The following is a 15,397-nucleotide window of genomic DNA, read 5'->3' as shown; positions in this document are numbered from 1 at the left end:
TCACCTTTGTTCACCTTTGGGGCACTTTGTTCACCTTGTATGGCTAGATCACTGTATGGCTAGATCACTGACTCGTAGTACTTACCGTGTTTCCCCGAAAATAAGACAGTGTCTTATATTAATTTTTGCTCCCAAAGATGCGCTATGCCTTATTTTCAGGGGATGTCTTATTTTTCTGTGTTCTGTTCGTCAGGCATGCTTCCAAACAAAAACTTTGCTACGTCTTACTTTCGGGGGATGCCTTATATTTCACACTTCAGCAAAACCTCTACTACGTCTTATTTTCCGGGGATGTCTTATATTCGGGGAAACAGGGTATTAACTTTTAAGCATAGCCGTAGGCTGATATTCATTTTATGCCATGACTACCTCTTAAAATAAGATTTCAAGTGAGATACCTTACCAATGTCTTCTCTGAAAACTCATTTACATCCAATCAGAAATGTCACTCTTCATGTTCAGCGGTATACTTCAAAGTTGTATTAGATTTGTAAATGAAACAATTTTTATTTACAAAGCATCAACACCAATTCTGCTTTAATATGGTATGGAATCTGTATTAGTTTTATACTTGTTGACATGTTTTTTTGTTGGTTCTTTAATTATTTGTCCTTCTGTACAAGCCTATGCTCAGAAGACAGCTTATTAATGTTGGATTATATGTATCGTATATATAAGCCCACCCGTGTATAAACCGAGGCACCTATATGTACCACCAAAACCTGGGGAAACTTATTGACTCACGTATAAGCTGAGGGTGGAAAATGCAGCAGCTTAGTTAGTTTAGTTTATTAGATTTGGATACTGCCCTCTCCCCCACCGGCCTCAAGGCATGGCTTGGGCTCCTCTCTTGCACTGAGGTCTCTCGGCTGGCTGGGGAAGAGGGGAAGATCTCCCCTCTTCCCCAGCCAGCTGGGCAGCCTCCGCCGAAACGAGGGGTGCCCAAGTCAGCAGCCCTCGACTGGGGCTGCAGGCTTGGGCTCCTCACCTGCATGGAGGTCGCTGGGCTGGCTGGGGAGGAGGGGAAGATCTCCCCTCCGTGGAAATGAGGGGTGCCCAAGTCAGCAGCCCTCGACTGGGGCTGCAGGCTTGGGCGCCTCTCTTGCACGGAGGTCTCTTGGCTGGCTGGGGAAGAGGGGAAGGTCTCCCCTCTTCCCCAGCCAGCTGGGCAGCCTCCGTGACTCACGTATAAGCTGAGGGGGGCATTTTTCAACCCGGAAAATGGGCTGAAAAAATCGGCTTATGCGCGAGTATATACGGTACCAATAGTGGAAGGGGGCTGGCAGATAACAGATTCCCTCCCCCTTCCATCAGCGTAAGATAACATAATATGCTGGGAAACCCTCGTGGGAAAAGATCCATACAACACAGGTGGCAGAAGCGAGGAGATGGAAACAGCCCAAACCACATCTGTTGCCTTCTTAAATCATTGGAAAGAACTTGAGGAGGCGCGATTTCTCAAGTTTTGCCTCCTCACTGCAGTTTTGCCTCATTCACATACACAAAGCACAATAAAAGTCCACCACCTGAAGACTGTCATCCACAGCTTTTGAGAAGTCTCAAAGAACACAAGGAAGGAGTTTTCTGGAATGTGTCATTCTAAAAGAGATTATGGCCTTTGCCCAGTCATTGAGTTTAAAACTGCAACCATATTTGTATATGGTCTTTGTTAACAGATTGCTCTTAACATTACCTTTTAGATTTTAAACTGATAAACCTTTCACACAGAGCAGTAGCATATAGCAACAGGTTTTCTATAATTACAGAATCATATAGTTATTACATTAGCACTTTATCAAAAGAAATGAAAGTCTTCTTGTGATGGAGGAAAGACTTCTTTCAATAGAAGATGACACTCACACAGTGGAAGAAAGACTTTGGATTAAATTCTATATTCTTTACTTCATTTTTGTTTATTCCATTTATAGCCCACCCTCCCCCAGTTTGCCAGACTCAGGGCAGCTTCAAACAGCTTATATTGCAATATAAAAATAATACAATACATAAGTTTAAAATATTCAATTTAAAACGGCAAATCTGAATTTCACTTCAACAGATGGTATCTTTATGTAACAGTAATCTTAGGCCCCTTCCGCACATGCAGAATAATGCACTTTCACAATTGTTTGAATGTGGATTTTGCTATTCCGCACAGTAAAATCCAGCTGCAAAGTGCATTGAAAGTGGATTGAAAGTGCATTATTCTGCATGTGCGGAAGGGGTCAAAGTTATCAGTAGTTCACAGGAATGGTAAATAATGCCCAAACACTACTCAGAGCAGTAAAAGTCCCCAAAAGAGTAGTGACAAGGAGGGAAGAAAAAGAGGGGGAGGGCTGGATAAAAAGGGGGAGGGAGGGAGGAAGGAAGGAAGGAAGAGGCCAGCTGATCTACTTAACCATAGACTGGTGAAACATCTCCATCTTGCAGGCCCTGTGGATGTGATTTAAATCCCTCAGGGCCTGGGTCTCATTAGACAAATAATTCCATGAGGCAGGGGCCAGAGCCAAAAAGGCCCTTGCCCTGGCTGATAGTTCTGGGCCCAGGGACCCAGAAAGTTATTTCCCAAAGAAATTAAGCAATAGCAGAACACATGATAAACCAACCTGGACATAGAATATTATTTGAAAAAACAGAAATTCTGGACCACTCGGAAAGCCACTACGTCAGACTACACAGAGAAGCAATTGAAATCCATAAGCACATGGACAATTTTAACAGGAAGGAAGAAACTATGAAAATGAACAGAACTTGGCTGCCAGTGTTGAAAAATACGAGGGTCAAGACTGTGTCAAACCAGCTCCACACAAACACAGGATGACCATAGACAAAAGAAACAAAGGCCAGGATACTTCTATTCAGATGCTCCCACCAGTGACCTTGCTATCTACAGGGTTACTCCCAGGCTATAGTCTTCATTGTTACTCATACTTCTATTCAGATGCCCTCAACTATTGACCTGGTTGCCGCCTTTGTTACTCACAAACAAGGTTTCCCCACCCACCCTGGACACTCCAACAGATATATACTCCACTTGCTTTCCCAACATTCTGTTCATAGATCCTCTGAAGATGCCAGCCACAGATGCAGGCGAAACGTCAGGAGAGAATGCTGCTAGAACACGGCCATACAGCCCGGAAACCACACAGCACCCAAGTGATTCCGGCCGTGAAAGCCTTCGACAATACATTTGAAAGAGGACTGCCTCCTGGGGGACTCCACACACCAAAGGGTATCATGTTGAAACCCTCTCTCCCAACACCACTGTTTATTCCTGACCCTGGAGTAATGAGATCAGTCACTGCAAAATTGTCCCACATATTTCAGTGCTGGTGAGGTGGTGAGTCAACAGATTGTGGTCAACTGTGTCAAACAACCCTAAGTGATCTAACAGCACCAGCCGTGCAGACCTGCCCTTATCCAGCTGTCTGCAGAGACTGTCTGTGAGGACCACCAGCACAATCTCCATCCTGAGGTCAGGGTGAAAGCCAGAATGGATCTAAAAATGATGCATACCCCAGGAAGGCCTGGAATTGTTCTGCTACCGGCCATTTAACTACCTTACCCAGAAATGATAGATTCGTGATCAGGCAGTAGTTGACCAGATCAAAAGAATCTGGTGTGGTTTCTTTAGCAGTGGCCTCACTGTTGCCTTCTTCAACATTCCTAGGAAGACCCCAGGATTATTTATTAGCCTGGGATACTTCAAGGCACAGTCAGACGCTGCCTCCATTAGGCTTGACAGAGTATCTGCTGATGCACTAGGCGATTGGTAAACCAGCAGCATAGCCAAATTCTCAGCAGCATCCCACACTAGGCCTACACTATGAATGTTAGAGATCTCTGGAGCGGGGATTGTCCTGAAGGAGAAAGATTCTCCAATGAGCACTGCCATTCCACCTTCCAAGGCCTTTGTCTGAGGCTGATGAAGGCCTGAGAAACCTGGGTGTTAGTTCTTCCATGGTGACTCTTCTTCTCCTTCAGCCAGGTCTTGGTCTTGGTCACGCATGCCAGGTTCACATACAATTGTAGCAACTGTAATTCAATTTTAATTTTTCCTCTTTAAACTAGTTTAGGAGAAACTGCTTTTTTTTTGACAGTGAGACTGAATGAATGAAGAATTAATTTCCCAAAGCCCTGCAGGGTAACTTTGGAACTCGTGCTCCTGCATCACACTGCCAACTGGCTTTCAATCTTTATCTGTCTTCCATGTACTCATGTTTGTTGAGTCATTACTGAGAAAGTATCCATCTCCACGCCCCAGTGCATTACTACCTATGAAACAATATTCTCTTTTCCACAAAGAACGGAGAATATAAAAAACAGCAAGTTAATCAAAACATTTCCTAATAAGGCAAAGTAGTAACTGAAGCAGCAATGTCCAAACAAGGAAGCTCTTTTAACAAGCGTTCAACTTCAATTTTAACAAAACTCAAAGAGACCATATTAAGGAGCAGTGATTTCCTCTTTGGCTACACAGTATGAAATGGAAGGCATGTATATTCATTCATATTTGTCTCACAATGGAAAGAGGTAACTCTATGATTGTTGATGGCAAAGTGAATTATGTCTAAATCTGTTAATCTGTGCAATTTCACATGTAATAATTACCCTTGCCTACAAAAATATAGTATCATAATTAATTTACAGGAACCTTTAAGCAAACCATTAATGATCTCACACTAACATATTCTCTCAAGGTATCAAAGAGATTCTGGATAAAGTTGCAGGGACAGGGCTGCTAATAGACCCTGTCCATATTCCTCTAACATATCCTCAACATCCTCCAAAAGGAAGAAATAACTAGCAAATTTTGGGTGGGGGAAAGTCTAAGGATTGAGATTCACCTTCCACTAAATTGGATCTTATTACTTCATTCTACCAAGTCTTCCTCCAACACAGAAAATCTTCCTTTGAAAAAGAGATATCTATCAGATGAAGCCTCTACTTAAAAAGTCATTGTTCACTGGAGGAAGACTTTCTCCCTTGAAAAAAGTACAACAAAAGACAACCATAGGATCAGAACAACAAAGTAACAGGATCCAACTACCAGAAGTTCCTACGTCTATGTTATACTTTAGTTATTTTTAGTAATTTAAAAGTCTACCTTTCTCACTTGGACCCAAGGCAGATTACAAAGAGTGAGTCAATATAATCAATGATAGAACATGCAACAAACAATACAATAGGATTAGGGTTGTATAACCAATCTGATAACTAAAAACAGAGCTGAAGCAAAGCATGAATATTAACATGACACATCAAATGATGCAAACCCACACAACAGGATCCTACTTACAGCAAGTTAACACAATAGAATAGATCACAATAATTTATTGAAGTAACTTGTGAAAAGACTGTTTGAATAATTCAGTTTTGCATAGTTTGTGAAAAGCCAAAAGATGGGACCCTTCTTGACCTCTTCAGGCAGACCATTCCACAAGGTGGGGGGAGGGACAATGGAGAAGGCATGTGTATGGGCAATTGCTGATTTTGCATATTTCATGGTTGGCACCTGCAGAAGATCGTGCTCAGATGAGTGAAGCTGTCAGGGCAGTGTGCAGCAGAAGAGGTGATTTCAAAGATATGAGCATCTAAGGTCACAAAGAGCTTTGAATGTGATGGCCAATATTTTAAATTGAACCTGGTAACTGATGGGCAGACAATAGGGGTAACATACATGGTCTGTCTAGCTTCCAATAATACCCAGACTGTGACATTCTGCACCAGTTGGAGTTTCCAAATTGATTTTGAGGGGAGACTATAAATAATGCATTTCAGTAGGTTAGGTTCACAGTTACTCTGACAAAACTCAAGTGGCCACATCAGCCATATCAAGATAAGGAGCCATTTTGCAGGATGGGCTGAGTTGGGAGAAAGCCTTTTTTGCGCCTACATTAACTTGCTTCTTCAGCAGTAATGTTGGGTCCAGTATAACCCAAAGGCTCTTAACTGAATCAGCAAGGGTCAGATGAACTCCATCAAAAGTAGGGAACACAGTATCCTTCAAGATCTTAGCCTACCCCACAACCATTACTTCTGTCTTCTCAAGATTTATGGATAACCACCTCTCTGAGTAGCTGATAGTTTGGGTGCCCTGAGTTAATGATTGATTTATAACAGATACTAAGAGTTTGTTGATATGTTATTTATATGATTTTAGTGACCAGGATAGGCAAGGGTACTAGTAGTGGCCCTCACCAATCCCAGGATTTTGTTGACATCTATCATGGAAACTGGGTCAAAATGATCCATAAATAGACCAGGCAGTGTAGCAGGCCTTTCTTCTGATGTACCTGTGTTACAAATGACATCCAGATCAAGGTGTATTCTTCATACTTTATCAGCAAAAAATTTTTTGGCGAAAGTATCACAGCTAATTGTTTCTTTTTGAGATAATAAAGGCTCAGATTTCCAAATTAGCAGTTGTGGAAGTACAGTAAACAACTGGTTGTGAATAAGCTGAAGCTTTAGTAGCAGCGTAGTACATTTCTTCCATTGAGATCATAAGTATTGTCTTTCCTGGCCAAATTAAGATTACACAAAGAATATTTAAAAGGTTTTGATCATGTAGTTGCTAGATGTTTAGTTAAACAAAGATTATTGGACATAAGTAGATAAGCAGATTATGGGTTAGTACCATGAATTCAGCTACTCTTTATAAGCATCTTAATTCTTTCCCTATAGTTCGTCTGCCTTATCTTGATGACTTAATGATCACAGATTACAGAAAGGCATTTGCTAGGACTAGGATGGATAATCTACAATTAACAGTAATGAACGGCTGCTATAAGATTCCATTTGAGGATTGAGTGTGCTCTTGTGATCCCAAATTTATTGAAGACTCAGCTCATGTTACATTTTGTTGCCCAAGATTTGTAACATTTCCAGAGAGCTTTCATAAATATTTCACAGCATTTGCCAGGGATATCATATAAAGACAGATGGATTACAAAGCAAAAGGCAAAGGTTATAGGATCAGTAAGTAAGACACAGTTAAGATCACTGAAGTAAATTAATAAGTTCTTAGATCTGATTAATTATGTTTCATATGATTTTATGGACTTCTATGAAATTAGATTTATTTTCAGAGGTATTACTGCATTATTACTAATTGGTCAAATAATGTGATTGTGCCAATATTGATATTGCAATTTATTTTTCTTCTTGGTTTATATTGTTTGCTATGGCTGTGCTGAAACAATAAATGTATTGATTGATTGACTGATTCACATGCTAACTACATTATGCTATAAACATCAGCTAATCAGATGTGTTTAGGAACAGTAACGTAATTTATTTAATGCAATATAATCTAAAACCTTATTGTGATCAAATGACTGAAATGTGTAGCTTCAGAAAACTAAGGTACAGAAGGCAAAAATAGGAATTATATTACTAGTTCTAGACAAACAAACTAAATGGTTTTTGGGTAAATGGTTTTCACAAATGGAAACATTTAGAAAAAAAGTTCCAGTACTAACTTCTACATAGTATTCTTTTCCCAGCTTCCTTCAAAAGCTTCCTGCTCAGAAGTTAGAAAAATGCAGGTTACAAACTATTTGGGGACATTACAATCATTCTACAGGTTGTTATTTTAAACTATCATGATGCCTCTTGGTTATCTTTTCTTCCATTTATTTCAGATCCACTCCACCCTGACCAAATTGCAGAAGGCAGCAAATTGGTAGGGAGGGGCCATGTCAAGTAACAGAATAGTCTCCTTTCTATTGCCCCATACTTTGTAAAAACCTCAAAACTATAGAAGTCAGAGAATTGCACTGGCATATGTTTCTGTCAATGAGAATGACAAGTTATTATTGGTCCCTTGGGACCATTTTCTCAGTAGAAAAGGGAACTGTATTGGTGATTATCCTTCTTTGAATCCTCCCCCCCCCCCCCCCCCAACAGCTATCTAAATCATCTGGATGTTCCTCAAAATAAAAAACACTACCTTGCCATGACTGCTGTTTAGGGAAGTATTCTTGAAAACTCATGCCTCCCTTGCAAGAAGGAATTCTTAAGAAGGGAGGAAAACCATGCACTCCCACAAAGAAACAACTGAGCCCCACTATCCTCTTCCTCACTGTCTGGACTCTCTGGGAACTGTTACAGCCTCCCACTTATATTTTATACATTAACAGCATAATTAAAATTAACTATGAATTATGATAGCTGCCTTTCAATGAATAGATTGAGAAGTACCACCTTATCCTTTTTTTTCTATCAGACCAACGGTCAAGTTGAGAAAATATATTATGACTACACAGGTATCATTCTCAATATTCATCACAAAGCAGCTTCATTAGGTTAAAAACAGCAGCTTCATTAGGTTAAAAAAACCCACAGACAGCACGTGCACATTTTGCTGGCTTCTCGGGCACAAACTATCTTCATGTTGGAGGCACCATATTCCATAGGAGGCAAAATCATTCCTATTTTGAATCCAAGATTTGCAAAATTACAATTGACAGGAAGGAGGAGAGTTGACCTTGCGCCACAAGGCAGATTGTCTTATATTTCAAATTATGCTTTATTTATATCATACTTTCTCTCCAAAAGGTTGAAGGTACTCTTACCAGATTTCTCCACTGAAATATTTCTGAGCAATAAGACCAAAATTGCAACACATTTTGTTTACACAATTCAAAATTTAACATTACATAAAATGACCAACTTAATTTTTTATTTTTGCTAAGCCAATTAGTCTGATAGCCTACCTGGCAAAGTACGAACAATTAATCACTCTATGTTCCTTTCTAGTGCATATCTCAATGAGAGCTAATAGGGAGCCCTTTAGAATCTAGTGACTTTACAAATTCAGTTATTCAGTTTAACAACAATTTATGCTGGCAAAATGTCAGAGGAAAGTTCTTTCTAGAGCATTCTACTGAAGCTTGTTTAAAATGGCAACATGATCTAAACCTTTTTAGCAACTCCATTCATGATGGGAAGTCTGAACAACCCATCTACTAAAACTTAAGCTTGTAAATAATTTGCTTCTGATATTTGTAGTGATTCCTACATATACTCCAATTCTGAACAAGGAAGAACAAGAAACAGACTTTCAAAAGTGATTATTCCCATTTGGACTTATAGCACTTTAAATAAAATAAAAGTAACAAAGAGGAGACATGGCTACTAATGGAGAAAGTAAAGATACTGTCTCGTATTTATGATTCTTTACTCTTATCTGGTTTGAGCTGAAATGGGCAGATGCTTTATCAGAAGAGAGAGAGAAACACATTAGAAAAGTCATGCTTAATTTTAAGAACAGATTTTACTGTTTCTTTAAAGTAGGTATATCTAGCCTTTTTGCAAGCAAAGTCTTCTGCACCATACAGAACAGCAGCTCATGTGCTGGTTCACTGAGATTTTTCCCAAAGAAAAATGGTTGTAAAAAGAATGGTCAGAATTAACATAGGTCAGAATATCACATGAATCCACACACAGATCTTAACTGGGACTGCCAAGGATTTAGGGGAGATTTGTACATTGCTTTTCAATCTTTTGAAATTCATTTTGCAAGAAAAACTTATAAGAAGGTCTACACAAGTACACAGTTCTCAGTGTATCTATCAGGAACAAAATTTACACATGTTGTGTCATTCTTAGCATGATATATACAACTGTTGTTTTTTAATGTACATACACAGTACATGAATAGGTCTTGGTTCAAAAATTTAGTTTGTAATTGTCTCTTTCATGGATATCCCTAAAAGCTAGATTAGAGTCCAGTTGCACTATTGAGACCAACTGGATATGAGCTTACAAGAGACAAACCTCCCTTCACCAGGTGTCTGATGACAGGACCTTTGACCCTTGAAAGCTCACACCCTAAAAATCTTGTTGGTCTCTAAGGTGCTACTAGATTCCAATCTAGCCGATCTACCGCAAACCCTTTGAAATGTTACTTGGAAATGTTATTTTCATCTGTAGCAGAGTTAGAACTAGTACATTAATGGATAAAGTTAAGTACATCTTTGGAACAACACTCTGGCTTTATAAAAAATGTTTAATTAGCATTTATATCCACCAAATTTTATGAACACATTGTTGAAGACATATCTTTTTAGACAAGCTATCTAAAAAGATGGTGGAATTTATTCTCACTGAGGAAATTAAACAACAAGTTGCTCTTCAACAATATCTTTTACACTTCAGATGCTTCCAGTTTTGGCAGAGTAATGACTATTGCTCAGAAAAATGCATTTGAAAGAAATATGCTTATTCATTAGATTTCATTCTTCTGCTCTTCAAATTGTATTTTAAATAAAAATGTATCCAGTTTCCCCAGAAAATCAGAAGGGATAACTAGCACAGTTAGATGAGTCCCAATAAAGGCATGTTGCTTGATAAGGAGAGACTATAATATAAAGGCAGCTTTGGTTAATCTCACTGAATTTTAAATGTATACAAAAGGCTAACAGCAGCAGTAAGAACTTCCCAAAAGCAGCAGAGATACTAGGCCCCTATTCTAAGTATCAGTCGGATCCTGTTGTTACTCTGTTCAGACAATGGTGTCTGCCCCAGATCACTGTTGGATCTGCATAGATTGCTAGACACATTTCAAAACTATTTCATCAGAGAGGACTTGGTGATAAATTATGAGATACTGGCAATATGGCATATGATTTTTGATATTATCAGTTAGTCATTCAATACACACAGAACAGTCAAATTTGGTTTTGTTTAATAAAGAGATGACAATATACATTTCTAAAGTACTAATCCAAGCATATCTCTTTACTTCATGTTTAAGTGACTATCTAAAGAACCATAAAGAGATATTGAGCTATTTGTCCATAAAGATCAAACAAAATCAGCTGGAAAAGCCAGCAGCTCTTTAAACTGATCAGTTAAGAACAGGGTTGTTCTCTTAAGTGGTCAGCACTAATGGAGCGTTCTCCTATAAAAAGATGAAAGCCCCATCTGTTTTGACAGCAGGACTCCATTTAAGAACAATTTCACTGATTTAGTACTGAGTATCTAAAATAAAGTTGTACACAAGCTTCACTTGAAACCAAATGCAGCACTCAGAAATCAAACGCACTTTTATTTAGTGTCTTACATTTCCTCCAAGGAAGTTGGGGGCACCCAAATCACTTTCTTTTCAAGTCATTCTCCAAGCAAACCAAAGTCCTTCCATTGGCCACTAGGAAGATGAGTAATTAAAAACACAGGGCAGAACAGGATTCGAAAATGTCATTTTTTTCTTCTCCTGTGCACAGAACACATGGCAATAATCGATCATCCAAGGATGATGAAGCCTTGATGTTTTTATGGACCCACTTTTTCAATGAAGTAGAAAGGCAATTATCTCTACTTCATAAGGATCCTCCTCTATTCCTTCCCAATACTTCCTAGTGTTACTGAACAACTGAGCATATTTTAGCTAACTGCTGACAGAGACAAATGGCGTTCAGTTATATTGATTGAACATAACAGTGCTGAGTTTTAAACCAGGAATGCCAAAGCCAAATGATTCCTGTAGAGTGTTTTAAACCAGAGCCAATTGTAATATTCTGAACTGTCCTGTTCCCAGACATTAAGCAGTGGTGGTGAGAGACCCCACTCCATCCCAAGAATCAAAATGCCTCTTAAGACCAGCGTTCATGGCATCATTTGCATTAGCCTGGGATTTCAGTGAATGCACAAGGAAAAAATGAATTCAGTCTTGTTCACTTTCGTAGTTGGATTAGATGGCACAGCACAAGGCACTTAAACAGAGAATCAAATAGTTGGAAAATCTATCCTCAAGAATACCGTTTGTGCTCCAATTTAAGTATTTTAAGACAAAAGATTAACTTCACAAACTCCCCTAAAAGCGTTTTGATGGATGCCAACTTGATTACTTACCAGGAATCGGACATCATCAAAGCCATTGAGAAGCAGTTTGCTCTCATACTGCTGCAAGCCAATGGACTCCAGCCACTCCCCAACGCTCTGCTCCAGCATCCGTGAACCTGACGAGAGAGGAATCGGCAGACGCTTGAAAAAGGAAAAACCATTAAGACGGTAGCAGCGGCACTCTGAGGAAGAGAAGTGGCATTGCCACATCATAGTCATTACTAGAAAGAAGCCAAATCACAGCCAAAGTACAACAGTTAGCTGACAGACAGCTCCTCTTCAGCACACAAACCATGGACAATAAGCTTCTGTCCTGTTCACAAAACTAGAGTGTTAATCGGAATCCCAGTTAAATTCTCAATCCGAATCGTTTAGCACAATTCCTGGGGCCAAGGTACCACATGCATTGATTTCTTGGCACAAGTGTGTTCCTTGCCAGGCATAAGCAGCCCAAACCTCAGAAAAATCCTGTTCAGCTCCTTGTTTCATCTGAGGGGGCTGCAAACTTTCCAAGGCATCATTCCAAGACAGAACTACAGGCATAAGAGACAAGAGGGCCAGATCACAAATACATACAGCCCAGCAGACGCTTGCATCCATGCAACTTCAGATGCATTACCTTGTACAAAAAGCCAGTAAGGGAGGCAGTTAGCACTGGAGGTGCAAAGCAGTTAGAGAGAAAATACATCTTCATGCAGCTGAGAGAGACAGACAGACACGATGGGTGTTCAGAAAAGCAGCAGCAGCCAGATTAGTGATCAGCTGTCCAAAGGAAGACATGCAAGACAAATAAAAAAAAAACACAAACTGCAGTAGAAGAATAAAAATGTATACTTTTTTTCCCCCAACAGTCCCGAAATAGGCAAACCATGATAAGGGCTTTTCTTTGTTATTTTATTATAAGGTGTGGAGGCATGAGTGACAACACGTCTGAGCTCAGAAGTCCTGCCACTGACATTTTACCACCTATCCAGATGCATGACATCCTGACAGCCTGTATTGGCCAAACTGCGCTGGAGAGCACCTTCAATATCTAAACCAGAGCAAATAACTACACTGGAGAATCCCGACAGAACAAAAGGACTAGTCAGTTCATCTTCCGCACAACTCATCTGCTCCTGCTAGTTGTTTGTCGATTTGTATTTGCCAGTCCTTCATTTCTTTTGAATAAAGACAAGCGATACCTCCAAATTTCTCACTCAGGTAGCAAGCAGCACTCAGAACAAAGAACTTTGATTCCTTGCTTTCAGAAAAAGGACAAGTATGTTGAACACACCCCCTCCCCCTTTCTCTGCAGCAGGTAGGGTTAGACTGATCCTGGTGTTTCTTTTCCAGCAGTCAATCAGAAATAAATTCTTCAAGGATTATGCAGGAGTCACGGGGAATGGTTCTTCTTTCCTCTACACCTAAGTCTAGGAAGTTGTTAATTTCCTTGCGCAAAATTTGAGACGTCTGATGTAACGAGGCAAGTTCCGACCCCACATCCTTTCAGTCCTCAGAGAAATCACTACACAAGTCACGCAGAATTTTCTTAAGCTTCCTAGCATGTCCGTCTGTGCAGGGCATTTGCAAAATATTGATGAACAAGACACCAGGGTTGCAGCCTTTCAACCCTGTGGTTATCTGTAGTTCTGCACATTCTTAAAACAGCTCCCACCCCTTCCTTGCTTCAAAGCCTAAACAATGCAGGGCTGGCTATTAGCCGAACAACAGTGAGGTTGGAGAGTCCGCAACACTGGTCTGCAGAAGAGATCCTCTGTTAAGAAAGTCACAGTTAATGAGTGCTAGCGAGCTGGCCAGCCTTCTTAATGCACACTGCAGCACCGGGGATGCGGTGCTCACAAAGGGTTTCCTCCTCCCTTTCCTGACAAAGCCTGGCAAAGGGACAGCATCTATTCCCAGAATTTAAGCAGCCGACTCTTGTTTGCTTGGCGAGAGCCTCCTTCCTTGGTCCAGACAAATCCCCTTCCACTCCAAAAGCAGGCAAATGACTGTGGTATTTTCCCAAGCAAGCGTGTATTCTTTTCAAAGAGCCGCAGCAGACTGCTTTGTCTAAAAGACAGCAAGAGCCACACTTGCTGTGTCTCTGGCTCTCTTACTGGCTGCTCCCTCCCCTCATGTTCACACCCCTCCCAGAATAATCAGTGATCAGATTTCAGCATAGAATTCGGTGAGGGAGGGGAGAAAAAAAGACTTAGTAATATTAAAGTAAAAATTATAATATTTACTTGACCCTGAGCTATACAGTATGGTTTTAGAACCATTTATTTTTCTCAGCTATAAAACTGATGTAGTTTAGATTAATTTCTCAGGCATGGGTTGATATTTCCACATGCCAAAGATAAGCATGGCAGAAGGCACCATGGAGAATTATTTGAAAAACATACAATATCTTGACTTTTCCTGTTCACCCCATATGCATGTAACATTTGCTGTTTTGGGCATGTTTTTAGGGTACTCTTTCTGCCTCTAAACAATGATGTGAGAATGAAAAGACAAAATTTAAGTTAGCTAAATTTATGAGAAACCTGAATTTTCCCTACAGGGAATAAAGATGGCAGTTATTGAAATGTCCCAGAATTATTTGGGATCAGTAAGGTACAAGAGTTATACCAGTTATTTGTTTGGATGTTTAATAACTAGAGCAGCAGAATGCCACCTCTAATATTTCCAAAGATGCTCAGCAGCAATATACAAATGTATGGCTCCAACTTCCAACTAAATATAAGGGCCATAAAGATTAAACCAAAACCAAGCTGCCACTCCATTTAAGCTTGAAACTATGCACATGTGGAGGAGGGGAACCTAACTTAAGAGCAAAGCCAATCTGTCAATCGTATGAGAATTGCTCAAACTATCTAACACTGAGTGTGAACTGCCTTAGGTTTCATAAAACTGAGTTAAAAACAAGTGGTCCATAAAGTTCAGTCTATGGCTGAAGCTTGCTACTGAAGAACAGGAAGACTTACAGCGCAATCTGGGAGGGGGGGGGGGGCAACCGGGGACGGTGTGGCTGTGCCACCTCCAAAGAGGAATGAGAAGGAATGTAGAAGACAAGAAAAACCAGAAACTCAGCAAAAGCCCCCAAAAAAATTCAAAAAGAAAATGCATACTTGATCCTGGTCTACACAAACAAGGCAATAGCACTATGTATCAGTTGCAAGAAAGTATACATGCATTTTACTGCATTTTTACTTTACATGCTTGTTGAATGGAAGTGCAATTAGTCATCTGCTCCCTCAGCACTAGGTTTCTAATAAGGACAATCAATCTGGCTATCTGGGAAAGGAGAATTGACAACAAGCAAAACGCTAACAGAAAGAACTAAGAAAGTTTGCTACATAAAAGACATGCACGTATTATTGTATTATTTCTTTAGTACATTTTCTTGCCATCTTTCCACCAAGGAGCTCAACATGGCTCTATTGGAAGGGATCAGAAGTCTAATTCTTTTCTGCAAAGCAACATGATCTGTAGCAGCCAAGCCAAATCCATGATCAATCCATGCAATCCAGATCACACCTGCTGTGATCAGAGGGCAGGAGCCACA

The 15,397-nt window shown here is 40.0% G+C and overlaps 1 protein-coding gene across 7 annotated transcripts in view; it reads right to left on the bottom strand.

Moving 5' to 3' along the window:
- Nucleotides 1-15,397, bottom strand: part of ANKS1A (ankyrin repeat and sterile alpha motif domain containing 1A) — a 145,827-nt gene that overhangs the window by 43,049 nt on the left and 87,381 nt on the right. For 5 of the 7 annotated variants that reach the window (XM_048497688.1, XM_048497689.1, XM_048497690.1 and 2 more), the window contains one exon: nucleotides 11,857-11,963. In XM_048497688.1, the coding sequence (XP_048353645.1) occupies nucleotides 11,857-11,963 (107 nt within the window). Of the gene's footprint in view, nucleotides 1-11,856; nucleotides 11,964-12,466; nucleotides 12,590-12,681; nucleotides 13,927-15,397 lie in introns of those variants that run through there. The other 2 variants (XM_048497691.1, XM_048497692.1) reach the window with 2 other exon arrangements.

The sequence above is a fragment of the Sphaerodactylus townsendi genome, linkage group LG05, assembly GCF_021028975.2.
Source record: "Sphaerodactylus townsendi isolate TG3544 linkage group LG05, MPM_Stown_v2.3, whole genome shotgun sequence".
NCBI classification, from domain to species: Eukaryota; Metazoa; Chordata; class Lepidosauria; order Squamata; family Sphaerodactylidae; genus Sphaerodactylus; species Sphaerodactylus townsendi.
The sequence above is the reverse complement of the archived record's forward strand: the minus strand, read 5'-3'. Positions and strand labels throughout refer to the sequence as shown.